The sequence below is a fragment of the Alligator mississippiensis genome, chromosome 11 (assembly GCF_030867095.1).
Source record: "Alligator mississippiensis isolate rAllMis1 chromosome 11, rAllMis1, whole genome shotgun sequence".
Classification (NCBI taxonomy): domain Eukaryota; kingdom Metazoa; phylum Chordata; order Crocodylia; family Alligatoridae; genus Alligator; species Alligator mississippiensis.
This window is the reverse complement of record NC_081834.1, coordinates 3,863,302-3,882,139: the sequence shown is the minus strand read 5'-3', so window position 1 is coordinate 3,882,139 and position 18,838 is coordinate 3,863,302. Positions and strand designations below refer to the sequence as shown.

The 18,838-nt window shown below is 44.4% G+C and overlaps 1 protein-coding gene across 3 annotated transcripts in view; it reads left to right on the top strand.

The window, feature by feature from the left end:
- Positions 1-18,838, top strand: part of MAP2K5 (mitogen-activated protein kinase kinase 5) — a 182,996-nt gene that overhangs the window by 85,457 nt on the left and 78,701 nt on the right. For 2 of the 3 annotated variants that reach the window (XM_019477698.2, XM_006265731.4), the window contains exons 13-16: positions 2,711-2,759; positions 11,352-11,425; positions 12,341-12,391; positions 17,920-17,991. In XM_019477698.2, coding sequence (XP_019333243.1) covers positions 2,711-2,759; positions 11,352-11,425; positions 12,341-12,391; positions 17,920-17,991 — 246 coding nt within the window. The remainder of the gene's footprint in view (positions 1-2,710; positions 2,760-11,351; positions 11,426-12,340; positions 12,392-17,919; positions 17,992-18,838) is intronic. The other variant, XM_014606136.3, reaches the window with a different exon arrangement.

Here is an 18,838-nt window from a genome sequence, read left to right as displayed (position 1 = left end):
TGCAGCTGGCAGATCCAGCACCGTCTGCACCCTGTGCAGAGCCTTTCAGCCCCATCCTTCAACCCTAGGTCTTCACGGCTGCAGCCCAGCATGGAATATGGCTTGCACTTGATGTCCTCTGTATGTTCTCCTATGAGACCCTCTTGCTCCACACGACAGCGGGGGTTTCTGCAGGATCCTCAAGCACACTGGTCACAAGTGCCTCCTGCGCCTTATTCCTCCTGACCCGTGTGGCATTGGGGGTTCAGCCATCTAGTGACTGCAGGCGCCGGCCCAGATATCCAACGTCACATTCATCAGCAACTTTATCTGGTCACGTGCCTCCAGTTCCAGTGTCAGGAACGGGCTGCTCAAGAGGATTGAGCTCTTGTCCTCCATGGAGACTGTAGCCCCTCGTCTTACAGGTGTGTTGGCCCTGCCGGACTTCCTGCGATGAGTTGCCAAGGACCACAGGTGTCACTGGAGAAATTCCTCGAGGTCCGATGGACATTCACCACCAACCCGGACCATCTGGGTCATTCCCCATCAGTGGTGCCATCCTTGATCGGGCTAAGATGCTGCCTTAGCCCCACCAGTTAAGCATGTGGGCAAGTACAAGGTCCCGTCTTAAGGTGCGGAGTAGTTGTATTCACATCCCATCTCCTCATCTTTCTCAGTAGCAGTGGTCCGTGAGGAAGCTGGGTGTCCTGAGGTCATTCCTGAGGATACTGGACCTGTTTGGTAAGGGGGGTTGCCACACGTCTGCAAGCCTTCAGCTCTTCACGGTGAATCATCAAGCCCCCGTCATGACTCCAGGCAGCTTCATGGATAGGCATGGTCTTTCCTACCTGTGTTTTCAGAGTGCCTGCTGGTTACCAACACTTGTCGGTAGTCCTGGGTGCAAGGGACACAGCTGCTCAGTCCATTTGTCATCATGGCGCTGTCTCTGCGGTTCCCGTTTGTCTGAAGAGGCCTGGGAGTCAGTTGAAGATTTGCCCTTTGAGGGAAGGAGGGACCTGTCTAAATCTGATCAGGCACTCAGTTCCCTAAAAGAGTCACGGGTCACTCTCCAGTCCCTAAGGATCTGCTTCCTGGCCTCTAAACCCACATCACATTCCCATAACTATCGTCCAGTGCTCCTGGGGTCCGTGCCTTCCTCCAAGAACTCAAGCCATGCATGCTTTGGTTTGCTCCTCCGTCTGCCCCTTCAATGTTGGTTATAACAAACACTTCCCTCCTGGGATGGGGAACACATATCAGCCATCTGCCAGCAAAGGGCATTCGGACCCAGGATGAGACAAAGCTCTGCATCCATGTCCTGGCGCTCAGAGCAGTTTGGGGAGCTGGGCTGTTCTCAGTGGGGGCAGATACAGGACAAGGAGCAATGGGCTCCAGTTGCAGCAAGAGAAGTGGAGGTTGGATATTAGGAGAAACTCTCTCATGAGGAAGAGAGTAAAGCACTGGAAGAGGTCACCTAGGGAGGTGGTGGAGTCTCCATCCTTGGAGGTTTTTAAGACCTGGTGAGAAAGCCTTGGCTGGGATGATGTAGTTGGGGCTGGTCCTGCTTTGAGCAAGGGGTTAGACTAGATGTGACCTCCTGAGGTCCCTTCCAGCCCTCATCATCTCTGATTCTGTGAAGGTCTGGTCTAGGACGGTCACCTTCCTCCATCAGATTCAGGGCCATCCCGTTCAGATCACATCAGACACTGACCCCTGTTTTAGAGCAGGGTCAAGAAGGGGTCTGCTCCGCTCAACAGAAAAGCAGTTCAGCTTTGGCCTCGCCTCTCCCCACAGCACCTTCTGGGTTTCCAAAGTGCACGCACGACAAATTGCTGCCACAGCAGCAGCTTTTACACCACAAATGAGAGATGTAGGACTTGGTGCTCTGGTCCAGTTTTGCAAGTGGGGTTTACTCAAAGATGGACCTCTACATCTGAGGGTAACAAAAGATGGCCCTTCTTCGGCCTCAGTATCAGACACTGGCCTGATCTCATGCTCAGAAGTCTTCTGAATGTTTCTACCTACCTACGTCATTCATTGTGTAATTGGTAAGATGCACGAGGATTTAGCCCAGCGAATCTGTGTGGCCAAGACTGTTAATCCTCAGCTTTGAAATCCTGCATTCAGAAAAAAAATCTATCCTCTTACTGTAGAAACCAAAGAAACCAAAACTGCTGTTATGTAAATGATTGGGGAAATTTGCCACCTGGGGCAAACTTGCTCCTTAAAAGTAATATCCTCTCAATACTAGGCTATTTCACATATTATTAAACATATTCAGGTATAACTATGTATTACGTGTGGAGTTGATGCTGTGGAATGAATGGAAATGTTTTGAAACCAAGAAGTGAAGGTGGATTGGTGGCTCTTTCTCTCAAAATGAAATAGGCCTATTCTTCCGTCTTTCTGCTGCCAGAGTGGTTTTGAAAACGTTGATGACCCTTTTTTTCTGTTGGAAGATGTTACTAAAACACAAGTGTTTTACAGAGCACTTTTGATTTTAGCAAAGTTTGTCAAGGCTGTTTCTCAGGTCAGGAAGGAGCAGTAGGTGCGGTGCGGGGAGCGTGGGCCTTTTACCTTATGCCGTCCTGAAGCTTTGGGATGTTTTGAAAAATGGACTTTTTGTCTGGCAAACTCTAGTAATCTGTAAGAACTAAAACCAACTGAGATCCTTACTGGTCCCTATTAAAAACCTTTAATATGTACTGTTCCCTTTTGTTTTTGAATGCAGGTTGTTAAAGGCCTTACCTATTTATGGAGCTTAAAGATTTTGCACAGAGGTGAGTGACGGATTTATTCTTTCTGTTTCCAAGTGACTATCGCAGTCGCTTGTTTAAGGACGCTGTTCTTTAAAGATCTCCCTAACGTGACTCCACTGACAGCATTAGGGTTATATAAACCAAGATTGCAAGTTCGATCCCGGGTTGGACTAGATGATCTCTTCAAGTTCCTTCCAGCCTTATTTCTCTGTGAGTAAAGGTCTTCTCTATGAGCCAAGAGAAGAATGAGTGTTACTCAACAGCCTTGGTCAGATACTCTGATAACGGCCTTCAACAGCTTTCCTCTGCTCTCTATTCTTCCTTAAAACAAGCACAATACTAGAGACGTAGGATAGGAATTTAAAGGTATTTTGGGTTTTCGAACGGAGTGGAGGAAGCCTAAATCCCACTGAAATTAGCAGGAATTAGGTGCCTCTTTTTCAAAAGAGGTTCCTTTGAAAATCTTCTATGCACCACTGCCTCTTTAGGCACTAACATTTCTTTGTAGACCTTGGCCTATGGTCCTTTAAAATAGCATAGGCAGGTTTAAATAAACTTAACTTGAAGGTTAAGTTTAATCCATTTTCAGAGTAGTGGCCTGCTCCTATTCCCAAGGTAATTTGTATTGCTCATGCATTATCCCTGGTATCGCTTAATTTTTCACCTGTTCACTACTTTAAATAACATTCAGGGGCTCCTAGTAACTGGGCTAACATGACTAAATGGATCCAGGTTGACTAGCTCTTTCAAAAACAGAATATTATTTATCATGTGAGTATTAAAGAACAAGGAAAGGGTTAAGTAGCAAGTGTTGTGGCAAAAAAAGAAGAAACTCTTTGCATTTGTAATGTTCCCAAAGTGTCGGAAAGTAACAGCGATGGTTGCTAATGTTGCTAACAATACCGTTTAATTTAACCCATCTGCTCGCTCAGTCCTCGTGCACAGTCGGAGGGTGCAGTAACAGACCTTATTTGTGATTAAAGGGAGGAGAAGGGAAAGTCTAATTGAGGGAAGAGATGAGAATATTTTAGAACCTAAATTCAAAGCTGCTGCGTTGAATTTGGGGTGTAAAGTCTCTGCACCTCGCACAACGGAGACCGGGCTTTGCTGTGTTACTGCTATAACAACAACTCGTCATAAGGAAATGCCAGCAGTGTTTTCAGCTCCTGAGAACTTTTGGCTCTCGTTTGTTTGTTAGGTCTGTAATGAAGATTGGGTTTTTCCGAGCAGCCAAAGGGCGTTGAGTGCTTCATGCCCTTAGGCTCTTCCTTAGAAATGCAACGCTTGGTGTGGATGCAAGTGCTTGTTCACGTTACTGGAGTTGTCCTCCCTTTGTCCTCAGCTGCGGTTGAAATATTTGCACTAGATGCAGTTTCCTAAGGATGCTTTCATTCGGGGTAGTCAGCTTACAGATCTCACCTGTTATCCTGAATTTCCTCAGAAGCAAGGAGTTCACAGCTGGACTATCCCGAGCACAGGATGACTGCAGTGGACCTAAAAACGGCCACGTGCATGTGAAAACGTTAGACCACATTACCAAAACGCAGAGCAATGCCAGTTCCTTGGCGTTTGAACCAACCCCAGCGTAGCCGATTCATGAAGTTCGCCCTGAAGGCCTCACTTCATTCCTCTCTGATGAAATGGGACAACGCAGCAATTAGCAACAGAAGTGTTAATGGGAGAAGTATCGGTGCAGGGAGCACGTTTTGAGCAGGCTGCGCAGTTCTCGTGGCACGATGACCATCAGCCCCTGCAAAGTGCAACAAGAATTTAAAGTACAATTTGTACTTTAACACGAGTGTTAGTATAGTGACTGGCTGTTTTTTCAGAGCCAGCTGTGTTCACACTCAAAGCACAGGCGACGTAAATGTGATGTCCATACCTCTTCTCCGCCTTGAGCTTAGAAGCAGAATCGGATCTTTTTCTGCCCACGTCCGTAGGGCATCCTTTTACATAACTTGCATGGTCTTGATTTTACAAGTTGTATTGAGGACTGGTGACACTTCGAGTTACTTGTACTGGAAAGCACCCTGGCGTCTTCTGGGACATGTGAGATGGGTCTGGTCCGACAAGGAAAACAGAAACGGATCCCGCTTCTCTCGTCAGGTTCAGCCAGCCTTGATCTGTGGCTGCCTTGCAAAAAGTGAAAGCCAAGCTGCGTCGGGTGCTAATTAGCATGCCTGGGTCCAGCAGTGCTCCCTCAAGAGATCTCTGTTTCAAATGAACACCCCTCTGGGTGCAGATGTGTCCGCCCTGCATTTGTATAAAGGGCTACATAATAGGCAGTACAAAGCAGGATGCCTGTTTGACAGTAGTCTCCTGTAGCAGTAGACAGATTTTAATGCAACAATAGGGAAGCGGAAGAAAATTTAAACCTGACTCCTTTGTTATCACATACAAAATGTGCCCCGGGGGAGGCTGTTGCGGGCGAAGGAGTCAAGGAATTCCTCAGCGATGATAACCAAGAGGTAGACGTGGTCCTGGTGGAAAAGATGCATAATACAGTGCAGCAAACAGGGCAGTTTCTGACGAGAGGATGGATAAAAGCAAAGGAAACAAACAATGAGCAAGTCTTTTATTCGAGATCAGACATTTCAGCAAATATTACAGCTTAACTTCAAAACATACCTTGCAACTAATGAGGTGATAGCCATGCATATTAATAAACCTAAAGCTGTAGTCATAGTCATCATCCCCACATCAAACATAAACAAAAGATTAACACCTAGACAGCTTCTTTGGAAGATGTGAGAATGTCCCAATGATAACTGCTCTCTCTTCCCCTGAGGATAAAGGATAGAAATGGAAGGGTAATGAGAAATTAACTTAGATTTAAAACAAAATTAGCAATCAAACTGGGCTCATCTTGTACAAAGTCAAAGTTTGCAGAAGAAATAAACCTAATCCATTAAGTTCAAGAAGGAAGTAGAGATCATATACATAATAACCAGTCAGTTTTCCTTGTTTTCTCTGTTAAAGCCTGCTCATCAAGGAGGAGTGTCTGTGTTAAATGTTACCTACAAAAGCGTGCATGTGTACATGCAGCATGTGACCGTGCACATGTGCACATGTGTGTGCACACAGCTAGTTCCTCTAGCTGTGCTCTTACATTAAATCCCAGTGTTATCTCTGTTCCACCAAGGGCAGCAAAGCATTTCAGTGTGTCAGCCCTCATTCTGAATCCTTAATAAGGTAGGTAAGATTTTTCAAAAGCACCTAAGTCCCATTTTCAAAAGCAATTTAGGCATATAAAACCCTGAGCCCTGGATTTCGGATTGGATCCAAAAAAAAGCATGCAGCCCTCCTTTGATATCCCATCGACATCAGTGGGGGTTTAGGCACCTAACAGAAGAGGATCTTTGGGAACCTGGCCTCTCCTGTGTGTCCATGTTTGCCTGCCGTCATGCGTGGCCTCCTCACTCATTGTCTCGTGCTTTTTTGTGTGTGTGTGTGTGCTCGGAAGGAGATTCAGTCCGATGCAGTTTCCCTCCCACTTGATGTATCAAGTTGCTTCTTGTCACTTATGTGTAGCACCACCTTTCAGTGGAGCCAGTTTGCCGGCAGCGAAAGCTTGGTGAACCACTGCATGGATCTCCAAGTAAGATTTCAGGAAATCCTCAGCCGAGTAGAATTGCAAAAGGCTTTCTGAGATGAACTTCCATTGCTTGTATCCAGTGGTAAGACTTTTGAAGAAAGTCTAACTTCTTGACAGCCAACGTCTTAACTCAATTGGGTAATAAAGCATAACTACAAATGTTCAAATCTGAACCGAGTCTTCCGAATGATATGAGAGATCGGAAACGGTATGTATGTGCGCCCCAAATGGCAAAAGCGGAGGCTCCAGAGCCCCGGACAATATGTATGAACACCGTTCCCAAAAAAGATAAGGAAGTGAAAATGGATTTAACTGGTGCATACATTTGGAAACTGGAAAACACATGAAGCTAAGAAATGCTGGCTGCCAATGCCAGGCGCCCTTGCAGCAGCGCTAGGAATACGCTTGGTGATTGACTTCCATCTTCCAACAGCAACACACATTTTGGCTTGCGATTGCGAAGGAAAACAAGACAACACAAGCTGGTGGTAGGATAACATGCCCATTGCAACATTTTCTTAATTGTGCCAGCTTACAGAAATTAATTTAGCGCCATGTACACTAATGTACAAGCAAATACGCCAGGTATAAAGAGAGTCTCACATGCCATTCAAGCTTGGGGCAGGGGGGGGGGGAAAAAAATCCCCTAGCCTCCAAAGAAAGCATGCTGATGAGGTCAGTGCTGCAAGAAAATATTTTTGTTCCTCCAGCTGCTGCTTTGTTTTTATCGGCAATGTTCTTTGAGCTGTCCATAGCTAAAATTATGTTTTCCTACCGTTCATGTTCCTTGAACCTGGAGTATTGTATTTGCATATTTGTCAAAGGCAGAAGAAGTCAAGAGACTTTTTAGAAATCCATTTAATTCAAAATCATTAATCCGTTTGCCTTTGAATAAGAATAAGATGACTGAGACGTGCAGTATTCAGAATCCTGACCCTCTGACAGTTCTATTTACTGGTAAGTAAGAGCACGTATGTCCCATTTATCTGCAGGGAGATGAATCAACTGAGGCAGATATATCATAAAGAGAACTTGTTCTTCCTCCATAATGATGCTTCATACAAATCATTTGTAGTAAGCAAGCTCAAGTGATGGGAGCATAATGACCCCTTTTGGCTCTTGTTTAAATTCTTTCACTTCTAAACAGTAATATTAATCACACGCAGATGGTGCAGAACATTATTTATGCACATTTGGGTTTTTTTTTCCCTCAAAACAAAACAAAACAAAACAAAACAAAAAATTAACCCACTAGCTGAAGTGGTTTACAGCACAAAAAGACCAGCTTACCCATTGGGCACTTTTCTTTTCTCCTCACTTTGAATACGGGGTACGCACAATGAAATTTCTGTCTGCGACTCTTGCTTCTTTTTGCCCCGGCGAAACCTCAGGAGCAGCGGGGTTTATGGCAGCGATCTGTCTAAACACGCTGTTTTTGGTGGGTTTTAAATTGAGGAGACAAAATGCTCTCTGAGCGGCTGCTTTGAGAGCGACGGGCTTTAACCTCTGCGGGGCCTTATCCTTCTCCCTCTCCGGCGCATCTCTGACAGACCGCTCCAGCTTGGCCCGCAGGAGTATCAAGCAGCAATGAATGGTGGATGTTTCTATTTATCCTGCTTGGGGCCACATAACAAGGAAGAGCAAGAGAGAGTCCTCGCTGGATGAAAGTGGGCACTGACTGGGTAGAGCCTGGGCTCTGGGCCCCGGACTGGGCAGGCCAGACTAAGTGCAACACATTGCACTGGTCCGGGGGTAGCAGGCAGCTGGAAGGAGAGTGCAATGCTGAGCCACGCACGCTCCGGAGCAATGCAAGATGGCTCTGCCTCTTGCTGTGCTTTCCTTGGGCCTCTGCGATGGGTAAAAGTTGTAAGGAAGAACGTGGTTGTGAGCACCACACTGTTAAATGTAGCATCTTCATCGCTTGTGGGACTGCCCCTTGTGCCCGAGAGAAACTGCAAGATTAAAGGAGCTGCCGTGCAGCCCGCTTCCACCGTGAATTCAGTAGGGCCCTATCGTTGATCCAGTCCAACCTTCTTCTATGCCTGGAAGCAGCCTTCCTGTGTGCCTGGAAGCAGCATTTCCAGGGGGGTTTGCAAAGCTGTAGAAAGCTGCAGAAGATACAGAGGTGTAAGGAGGGCTGACCGGCCAGCCCAAGAACCAAACTCCAACCTAGCTGCTGTTAGCGGGGAGTTTGTCACGGAGCGTGGAGGGACCAGTCCAGTTTATAAAATCTGTGCATGTTGTCGCTGTTAAACTGCTGCACCGTTACAAATCTAACGGTAAGAGGCCGTGTTTGCAAGGCACTGCGTGCCGTCCGAGTTCAGGGGCACATTGAGACCAAGGGTGGATCCAGAAGGAGAGCCGTCTCTGATCTCTGGTCCAGCAGTAAGAGTAAAGCCAGCTGCCTGCCTGGCAGTGGCAGCACCATTTCTGTTCAGGCAGCGGGGATGGGAGTCCATTGATTTCATGGCTCATTATCATCTACCTGATTCCTTTTAAGCACCTTATTCTACAGGTATTAATGGCCTTCTCTCCTTTTTAATGGTCTCGATGTTTCGTTAGTCAACCTGTCTTTTCCGCTGCAATTCTGCTGTCTGCTAGCTGCTCCTGGGACCATAGCTCCTATTTCACAGCCCTGCAGACTGTTTTTAACTCCAGCTAAAACTCAGGTGTGGAAATGACTGTCCGTGAAGTATTGGATGCGCTGTCAAGATACTCAAAAAGCCTAGCTTTTGTGTTTTAACGAATCTGAAAAAGAGATGCATGTTTAAGTCCAACGACTGCAAGACTAATGAAATCATCTTTGTTTTCCCCCAGTGTTGTGCTGTTTCATCCCGTTATATATCATATAGCAAATGAATGTGCATTCCAATGAAGTTATATTTGGCTTTTGTTTCAATCTTGAACTGAATCGTAGACCCCTAGGTCCTTCTAGTTTCCTTTTACCTGGAGCAAAGTGTGCTTTGTTACGTTTGTGATGATGTCCCACAGTGTCAAAATCCTCGGTCCATCTGCGGTTGACACGATGCTGCCTCGAGATGCAGTGGTCCTTGGAGACCTTTTGCAAAAATCCCATAGGTCCTGCTTTCTCCAGCGCACCTGTTTTCTTGTGCCACACTTCCTCCCAGCTGCTGTCTCCTGCCCCTCCTCTGCCTGCTCTGCAGGTGCTGGGGTGGGGGAGCGGAAAGAGGAGCCGAGGGTGCATCTCTTGCAGGTGCCTGCCTGGCTGGCTGCAATTATCCGTACGTGATGCTGCTCACTGACTGCTGAACTAAGACATCCCCACGCAGCCTTGATCCCAAGAATTGTCTCACTCTGACCTCGTTGAGCTGATTACTGAGTTTATTGGGCTGTTAATTAGCCCTTTTTAAAATCCAGGACTGTTTTTAGAATGATTTGCAGCACTTGGCAATTCGACATGGAGCCTCCATGTTTCACTGCAGTGTTCCTTTAAATGCACGCCTGCCGTAAACAGATGAATTCGTAACGCCGAGTGTCAGCATATTCTGCATATGTAATTGTACCTGCTGTTTCGTTCATTAGAATGCAGCGCGGCCATAATAACTAGGTAGATATATCGGCTGACATATTTTCAGAAAACAATTAAATATAACAAATAGGATTACTGTACAACTCATCGCTGCTACTTGGGCAGTCACAGTGGAGCCACGCTGACGGTCTAGTTGACCTGGAAATGGTCACCCACCAGCAGTGAGATGTGCGTCGTTAAATGAGTCGCTGCAACCAAACCTCAGTGTCTTCCCAATATTTGTATTCGAAGAAGCTCATGCAATAAAACCGTGGCGCTAAGATGCTGGGTGAAAGGGCACGAAGGGTCTCCTGACCACTTGGATGGTTCGCAATCAGAATTTGGTCTCCGACTGAGGGTTTAATATCGTTAATGCTGTGTTCACATACTCGGCGCACAACTGAAATGGTAAACGAGCTATTAAATATCCCCCTTTTTTAAAACAAAAAACTGGCTTTTTTTTTTTTTTTTACCCCAAACATAAGAAAGCATTTAATCAGCTTGTTAATTGAAGTTATACGTTTTACGTTACAGAGACAAATTAAGCAAGCTACTCTGATACCCAGAAAACATCTGCTAAACCAAGACAAACTTAATGATAAACAAAATTAGGTTCCCTTGTAACTGGTTTTCAGCCATCTGCACCCAACTACTGCTCACTTTTAAAGAAGGAACAGAGACACTTGAAATTCATAATGCTATGAGAGAGCTGTCATTAGACCCATGCACTGTTCTCTCATCTCTGCAAGTTGGGGTCAGAACTGCATTAAGTCACGTCTCGCGCGTGCCGGCTAAAGGGAAGGATGTGCTGCATTTAACCAGGTCGGAGGAGCATTCGGGAGTCTGTCCGTAGGCAGTGCAAGGTCATCTTGCCTACTTCTGTTGCATGTTAGGGGCTCAACATTGTGGTCTCTGCAGGGAAGGGATCTTGTTGTGTTAACATTTGATGTACTTGCAGCCGCTGATGTTGGTAGGGTCATGGCAGTTAGCTTCCACGAGACTTGGGGTTTGCATTGGAGAAGGCCTGTCTTGAGATAAGAGCCTGAAAGATGGACCCCCATTCACTTGGGTAGGGCTCGGTGCCGCTTTGCATAGGTTCAGCCTCATGAAGACCTAGGGGCGGCATCAGGGCTAGGTTATGCATGTGTGAGCACGCACGCACATACCGCGATTCATGGGTGGAGGGGGATGTGTTGTGTAGTGTTCTGCACAAATAAAACCTTCCATTATCCTGGCTTGGAAGAAAGCATTTGGAGAGGGACTGTTACAAGACTGGTAGGGATGTGGCAGCAGGGTTAGAATTGAATACAGGTTAAAGCGTCGCAATTCAAACGGTAGGGCTGTCGTCCAATGGATGTTGCACGTCGGAGATTGAATTTGGAATATTTTCCGTGAAAAGCCAGTCACGCTGATATATATCTGTATCCTCGTATAAAAGCTGCATGTAGAGAAGAACCTATTTCAAGGTCCTCTTTTGTCCCCTTAACAGACGTGAAGCCTTCCAACATGCTGGTCAACACGCGAGGACAGGTGAAGCTGTGCGACTTTGGGGTTAGCACACAGGTATCCCCTCCCACCTCTCCTGGAGTAGACCTCGCCTGGCTGCAAGACAAACAGACCCACAGCACGCTCTCCTCTGCTGGGAGAGGGTTATTCATTTTTAATCTCTGAGCGACTTTTCTTCATCAGAATATGATTGTTCATTGTTTAATGACAGTAAAAACTGCTGATATTGTAATTACTACTTACGAATAGCAAACTTCATTGATATGCAGCTTCGATATGAAAGCGTTTTGGCCAGACAAAAGGGAGGGCAGAGTGGGAGATGTGTCTGGGGAGCCCAACTGGCCCACAATAAAAATTAATATTGGAAGTAACAATAGTGGTGGGCCTTGACAATGTGCAGCACAAATTTTAATTAATTTCCATTTTGGGCCTCCCTGGAGAACCTCTCTGATAGTGACCCATGAGCTTGCTGTGATGTTGATTTGAATTGCAGCCACCTTTACTCTCAGCCAAACATGAGGACCAAAGAGAAGGTCAGCGTTGTATTATAAGTTGTCAAAGTCTGTTGTCCCTCCAGCGTATTTAGTGCTCATTGCATTTCCGTAATGAATGTGGCTTTATTCACATCTTGAGCCAGCTGACTGAGAAATGAGCATGCTGAATCCTACTTCAAATTGACTTTTTATATCAGACTAGTTTGGGGTACTAAAGCTATAAGTATCCTGTTTCAAAGAATTGTTTAAGGTTATCTGCCATAAACTGTAATGCAGTGCTTGTTTAAATTGGAGCTCTCATTCAAAAGAAAAAGAGAGATTTAATCATTTTTAATGCCTTTGCAGATAAATTTGTTCCCTTTTACATAATTTTTAGTTGATTTATAGGAATGATGATTGTAGGTTAAATGAGGAATAATTGCCCATTTTATTTCCACATTATCTTTATATTGTTCTAACAGACTGTTTTGTCTGATAGCTGGTGAATTCTATAGCCAAGACGTATGTTGGAACAAATGCTTATATGGCGGTAAGTGCATTTATGCAGAAATAACATTTAAACAGAAATATATGTATAGTGCCTTGGTCTATATAATGTAAGACATGTTCTGAATCTGGTTCTCCAACTTCCTCCCAGCGTAGGCTGCATCTTAATAGTCTGTGTCCAATGGAAACTGCTCCTTTTTGTTATCCCCTTTTGTTTAGTGGTCCCCTAGACCACTTCCCCTCCTGCTAGTGATCACGTCGCATTGCTGGGACTGGAAGAGCCAATGCTGATATGGAAAGTGTTTCTTTAATGTATTTTTAGCCGCCTTTCATGCACTGTAACTGGGATGAAAGGAGAGATCCAGCGCGATATAAAAAGCTAGCTCTCCACACATAACCAGCAGGTGCTCGACAGATCCCCGACGGTCTGTTATTGCCCACACTTTGGGAAAAGCTGTTCCAAGGTCGCAGGTTAGCAAGCTATTTAAGCCTGCGCTTTCAGGCCTGTTGATTTCTTTGGGATCGAGGCTCGCGTTTGAGAGCGCTGCTGGCCGAGAGCGCCGGCTCTCAGATCTTTTCGTGGCTCTCTTTGAAAAGCTTTGCAAAATGAGTTAGGGTGAAAGAGCAAGGAGTTACCCACCTTTTTACTGTGCATGAAATCGCTGGGCAAATAGAGTCCTCCAGCATTCGAGTGTTGGCTTGCATGTTAGCACGCACCACTTTCACTCAGTCTGGTAAATTGGTGCCTCTAGTGCGTTGTGTAGAAATGTTAGCCCGCAGAATTGGTTGTGCAGACTACCTATACGCCTCCCCATAGATGCGATGGATAAAAACATTTCCACTCTCGTTAAATGAGATGAACGAGCTTCTAAAATTGTATCCCTGCTCTCGTCAGATGTGGCCTGAGATCTTTTCGCTCCCACTTCCCGTGCCCGGCAAATGCCGTGTGTCCCAGTGAGATCGATCAAATAGATCCAATCAAAAGGTAGCGATTTCAATAATGATGAGAGAAAACTGCAAACCTACCACCCGTTTGCCTCCTGCGCAGGTTCATCTGGACTTATTTTTATTTAACATTTTTTGAAGGCTCGAAAACTTGCGTTCTGCAGCTGAGAATGTAAAAAACCGCGCTCCGTTCTTATTTTGCTGCTTAAAACCAATTTTGGCAATAATGGCCTGGGTAGATGAAATTAAAGAGGAAAATAGGCCCCAAATTTGCTAAAAGGCAAATAATAGCACAAAATGGCTGGCCTGTGTACTTTCAAACCCTTGAAGAGGCTTTGGGATCTATATATATTTACTTCTTTGTTAACAGATAACAAGCAAGGGAGTTCATTTATTTGCTAAGTGTTTCCTAGCCAAGGTATACACATCACTTAGCCTCTGAAACAACCATGTCACCATCCTAACAAAGCTTAAACTGCCCTGTGTGATCAGAATATTAGGTGAGCAGAAAAATGTTAAGTCAGTCAAATTTATTGCTTGTGATAAGCAAACCCGATTGCCGAGCTTCATTCTCCAAAAGTGCTGGACTGCTGTGATTAAAAAACACCCCGACCCTCCAAATGAATCAACTTCTCTAACTCCGCTCTCATTCTTCGAGTGGCTTTAAATAGCTCTAATAATTAAATTGTATTATTCTTTTAATGTACAAATCCAGATTACAGTTCTCCTTCCCAGGTGTACATTAAGGAAATTACTTTTTTTTCCTTATTGTTTATGGATGAATGTGATGCGTCCATCTGTTAATTGAAAAAGAGAGGATTAAAACTATATTTCTGGTATTCAAATTGATTTGCTTCTTGACTGACTTGTTTCTGGTCATCAAGTGAATTGTTCAGTCTCCAAAAGATAAAATCGAACCGTGGGCATTTCAGACCAGTGCGCAGGAACGCGAGCTTTGGCACCGTATTAAAATATTCCCGCAAAGCAAAGCAGTTTGACATGCCACTTAAAAAAGGTGAAAGCAGATGAGCAGAGCTATTCTGTGCACCTGTTTCAGGGGTGGGAGGGCCACTGTTTTGTTCCTCATTGAATTTGCAGCTCTATGTGGACAATAGAAATTGTGGTCCTTCCTCCAAGGAATTTACAGCCCTTTTCACGAGACTTCATAGACACAAACAACATACTGGAATTTAATGGCTAAATTTTAAAAACAGATGTTTTTAGATAAGTATAGATACATAACATTAATTTTCTATATAACACATGCATGGATGCTTTGGAAGAAGCATTTTTAATTGACGGATCTTTGTCATCGCTTGGAAACCTATTCTGTATAAAACAATACTTTTATTAGTGCAGCAGGTAGCATCACCCTGTGAATGTGGATATTTGGGCTGCCCTTGTGCTGGCAAAGCTCAGTGATACCTAGAGAGATCCAGCAGCTGCTTTAATCCTGTGCTGCCTCGCTTTTGAAGTTAATGCCGCCAGACTCAATATTATTTTCACGTTTTTGACAATGAATGCATTTTTAAGGCTGGAGGATTGAGACAGTAATTTTCACTTTTGCTCTAATGCTAATTAATCCTGTATCGCTGTACAATCCTTTGTGTTGTTGTACAGCAGGTGACTATGGAGTTTTAAATGAAAATATCCAGACTCCTTTTTAACCGTTCAGTAAGAATAGGCCCAGATTAGGAAAAGAAAATCAGGCGTGGCTAACAAGTTCACTAGCCTCAACCCTGGTCCTTAGTTTTGATGCAAGAAAGCAGTTTTTTTCCTTTGATTAAACTTTGCAAAGTCTACCCCAGGCTTCCCACGAAGGTGCTCCTGTCTTGGTGCGGAGAAGCTGCAAAAGTCACAGTACAGCAGTAAGAAAGAGGCCTGAAATACGTTCATGAGGCTCCTGGAGTCTGGCTCTGAACCTCTCTCCTTTTTTCTTGAGGGCTGAAGGAGTGCCCTCTTGTGTTGCTGAGTTACTAGTCTAGCTCTTCAAATAGCCCTAACAAATAATGCTTCCGAGAGCATCGTTAAATTTCTTTTATTAAATATGCCCACAAACTAAAAACGTTCTCGTTTGATTTAGAGTTTGCTCTCGGTCACCAAGCAGATTTTTCTTATCTGCTGCCTTTCCCCCCGTTGTAATATCTGTTACGTCTGCAGAAAGCACTTTGATTGAAGCGTCCAGCTGCACAGCGTCCGGCACGGGGCATCCTGGGGGAGGCAGCCCCCGCGTCCAAGGGAGGAAGTGGCACAAAAATGCCCCCTCAAGGTGTCACGTGTTATCAGGAATCTTTTATTTTTTATCCTTCCTTTGTTCATCAGTCAGTTTGAGTTCATACGATGAGCTAAAGCCAAGTGAGGCCTGGTTCCTGGTACCCACGGCGAGGTTTCTTTTCACTGCATGAATGCATCCCAAAATCCAAAAACTCAGTTTGACTATCTATACCGGAAGCGCCATTTTTACAGCTGACCAGGGCAGGGGGAGTATATTTAATTAAAAGTTACCTAATAAATTATTAGTTATAATTGCTCTATGCAGTTTTTTTCAGTGAGAGTTTTCTAAAAACGTTGTTTAGTTTAATTTCCCAATCACTCAGAAATTTTAAACCGTTTCAGTATGGAGGTGGGGGGGAGAAGGGGAGGGAATGGCAAATCAATAAGAGATCAATAAGAGTAGAAGTTTTTCCAGCAAAAAGCACCAAAAAAAAATCATGGTTTTTCATTGAAAATTGAAAACCTACAATCAAAATATATCTTCTGTAGGGAAAAATAATTCATTTTAATAACAATATTAATTAGAATTTTTTTTTTAATTAAAATGCTGTAATAGCTTGCAAGCCATCCAATTTCCAACACCCCGTAGGTAGAGGGCTCTTGTATACATTTCCTGCTTTATGTTTTTGCTGTATGCTTTTAACACTTTTTAATTTTCAGTTTATTTTCTATATTTTTTCTAAATAGAGGAATGAACACAAGTCATTTTATGCAGTGAGATTTCATTTAAATGGGCCACAAACTGCCATTTTAGTCCATGGATTTCGAAATAGAAATTAATATATTAAAACCGTGATTATTATAACAGGAATGTAAGTCATTTGAAGTTGGTCAGATCTGAACAGTATATCAGCTGTGACTACTAAGTAAAGAATAACATAAATAGTTTATGGTAGAAATGATTTGGGATAGTAGTTTAACCTGGTAAATTCTTCTAGCGTAGGTGCAGCTTCCATCGGCAAAAAATGGGCTTTTTTCCAGTGTAGCTTCAAGTAGTTCCTTGAATAAAATAACCTATCCCAGCCACGTGCTTTTTTGCCTGTATAGCTACTTCTATGCTGGGGCTTCTGCCAGTCTAAAAATGGTAGAAATCACCTCTCTATCCAGTGCTGTTATAAGGGCAAAAGTTTCTAGTGGGATACCATAGGATAACTATATTGGTGAATGCTGTCTTCAAGGACATAGCATGAATATCCACCTGGAAATCTGCAGCTCAGTGTAAAATAACCTTACTCCAGAGGACTTTGTTCCATTTGCCACCTGCTTTTTCTATGGGAGCCCTGGAAAGTTATCCTGACAGATAATGTAGGCAGCTCTGTGGTTTTTGCTTAACATTCATGCTGTGATAAAAGCCCTTGATCTGGGATTAGCAGGACAGTGTAAACATCCCAGAGCACGTCGGACTGGCACTAATTTGGGAGTTTGCTTTCTAAAAAGGTCTCTGGATTGTTAGAGACTAGAAATACAACCAGAGGTTTGTCGGGGGCTCGGCTAGACAGGTGCATTAACGGCACAGTAGGGAGAGGAATCTCCTGGAGTCTTTTATTGCTGCGTTTCATGCTGCACTTGACCTTGGGAAGGCTTAAATCATAGCTTTCCAGTAAAAACTAGCTATTTTATTTTAGAGTGGTCTATTTTATGTGGCATTAAACTTACTATTAATATATCTGAATTAAGTCTTTTTTTTGCAGGTTAAAAACTCAAATTAAAATATATATACATTAAAATACATTACCTTGGGGGTCTTCAAGAGGAGGCTAGACAGATATTTAGCTGGGGTGATATGATCCTGGCACCCGTTCCTGCCTAGGGCAGGGGGTCGGACCTGATGATCTGTTTAGGTCCCTTCCAACCCTAAGTACTATGATACTATGAAAACAGTGGGACGTGTGACTCCCGCTCGTTAACAGTGAAGGTTATTTTGGTTTAATTGGCTCCAACAGGTTAGACTCCTGTCCCAGCCCCAACTCCTTTACTCAACAGCAAGAGTCGGGGGTGTGTACCTGAACCACCTCCCTGGGCAAGAAGTAATGGGAGCGTTAAAACGTAGCCATCGGCTTTGCTGCACAGGTGCGTGTCATTGAGTTTCCACTTAGATGCATTTGGCCAAGATTACTAGATATATGGCAAGACTAAGCCAAGGCCCTTGACCTCGCAGAATCCACGTAACAAAGAAAACGCATCAAATTCATCAGTAACCCGGCATCTCCGTTGGGTACCAAATTAGATGAACTGCAGTGTGAATCCTACAAAATTCTCGCGTAGTTTACTTGCTCGGGGCTAGTCATCGGTGGGGAGGAGTGTATGGTTGTGTGACTGGGCTCAAGAAGCTATTTCCCCTTTTTCTTGCAGCCTGAACGAATTTCAGGGGAACAGTACGGAATTCATTCCGACGTATGGAGTTTAGGGATTTCCTTCATGGAGGTATGTAAACATCTATGAGTGCTTTTAGGTGTATTGACAGAGCTGAGCTAATCCTAAGGTTAAAATAATGGTTAACGTATGCTTTCATATGTCCGCGTGCGCGTGGGTATTCTTTAACATCATTCAATGTCTTTGCTGTATCTGGAATGGAGTTGTTCTTACTTGAGTCACATTCAGTTAGGTTGAGAGGACCTCTACATCGGGTTTTCCATGCCACTTAAACCCTTTGGCAGGGTACACAGAGTTGGACGAGTAGAGTTTCCTACCACCCTGTGCACAGGTAGGGGTTCCTGTGCCAGAGCAGAAGAGGCCGGCACAGAGCAAGCCAGTAGAAGTGGGTTGCTGTAGGGTTTTGCCGATGCAGGGCCTGACCTCCATTAATGCCAGCACTAACCCTAACGAAGTTCCTTGTATACAGCCTAGTAACTGGGATGTGGTGGGATGACTTCCTTCCACTGTGGTTCAACATAGCGTTCGGACTCATGTGTTCACCAGTGCTTTCTGGAGCAACTTCTCACATAGGCCGTTATGGGCATGCAGGACAGTATTGAAATGAAGCCCTTCAAAGAGGATGGGCTTGGGTAGAAATTCAGTAGCTGGAGGGAGAGGGTCCTTTCTGCCTGTTTGATGCACACTATTCATAATCATTTCTTTTTGAACTCAATAAAATGTCAGGTGTGTCTACCTAGTACTCATTAAATGTGCTAAAACCATAAATTTCATCGGGCTTTACAAAGGCGGATTCTTGTATTACAAGACAAAAACGGAGCGCCTAAATTTACGGGTGAGTTAGAAGTGTCAGGCATTTGATGAGGCATTGACAAGTGATGTTAGGTCCTGGGCCTGA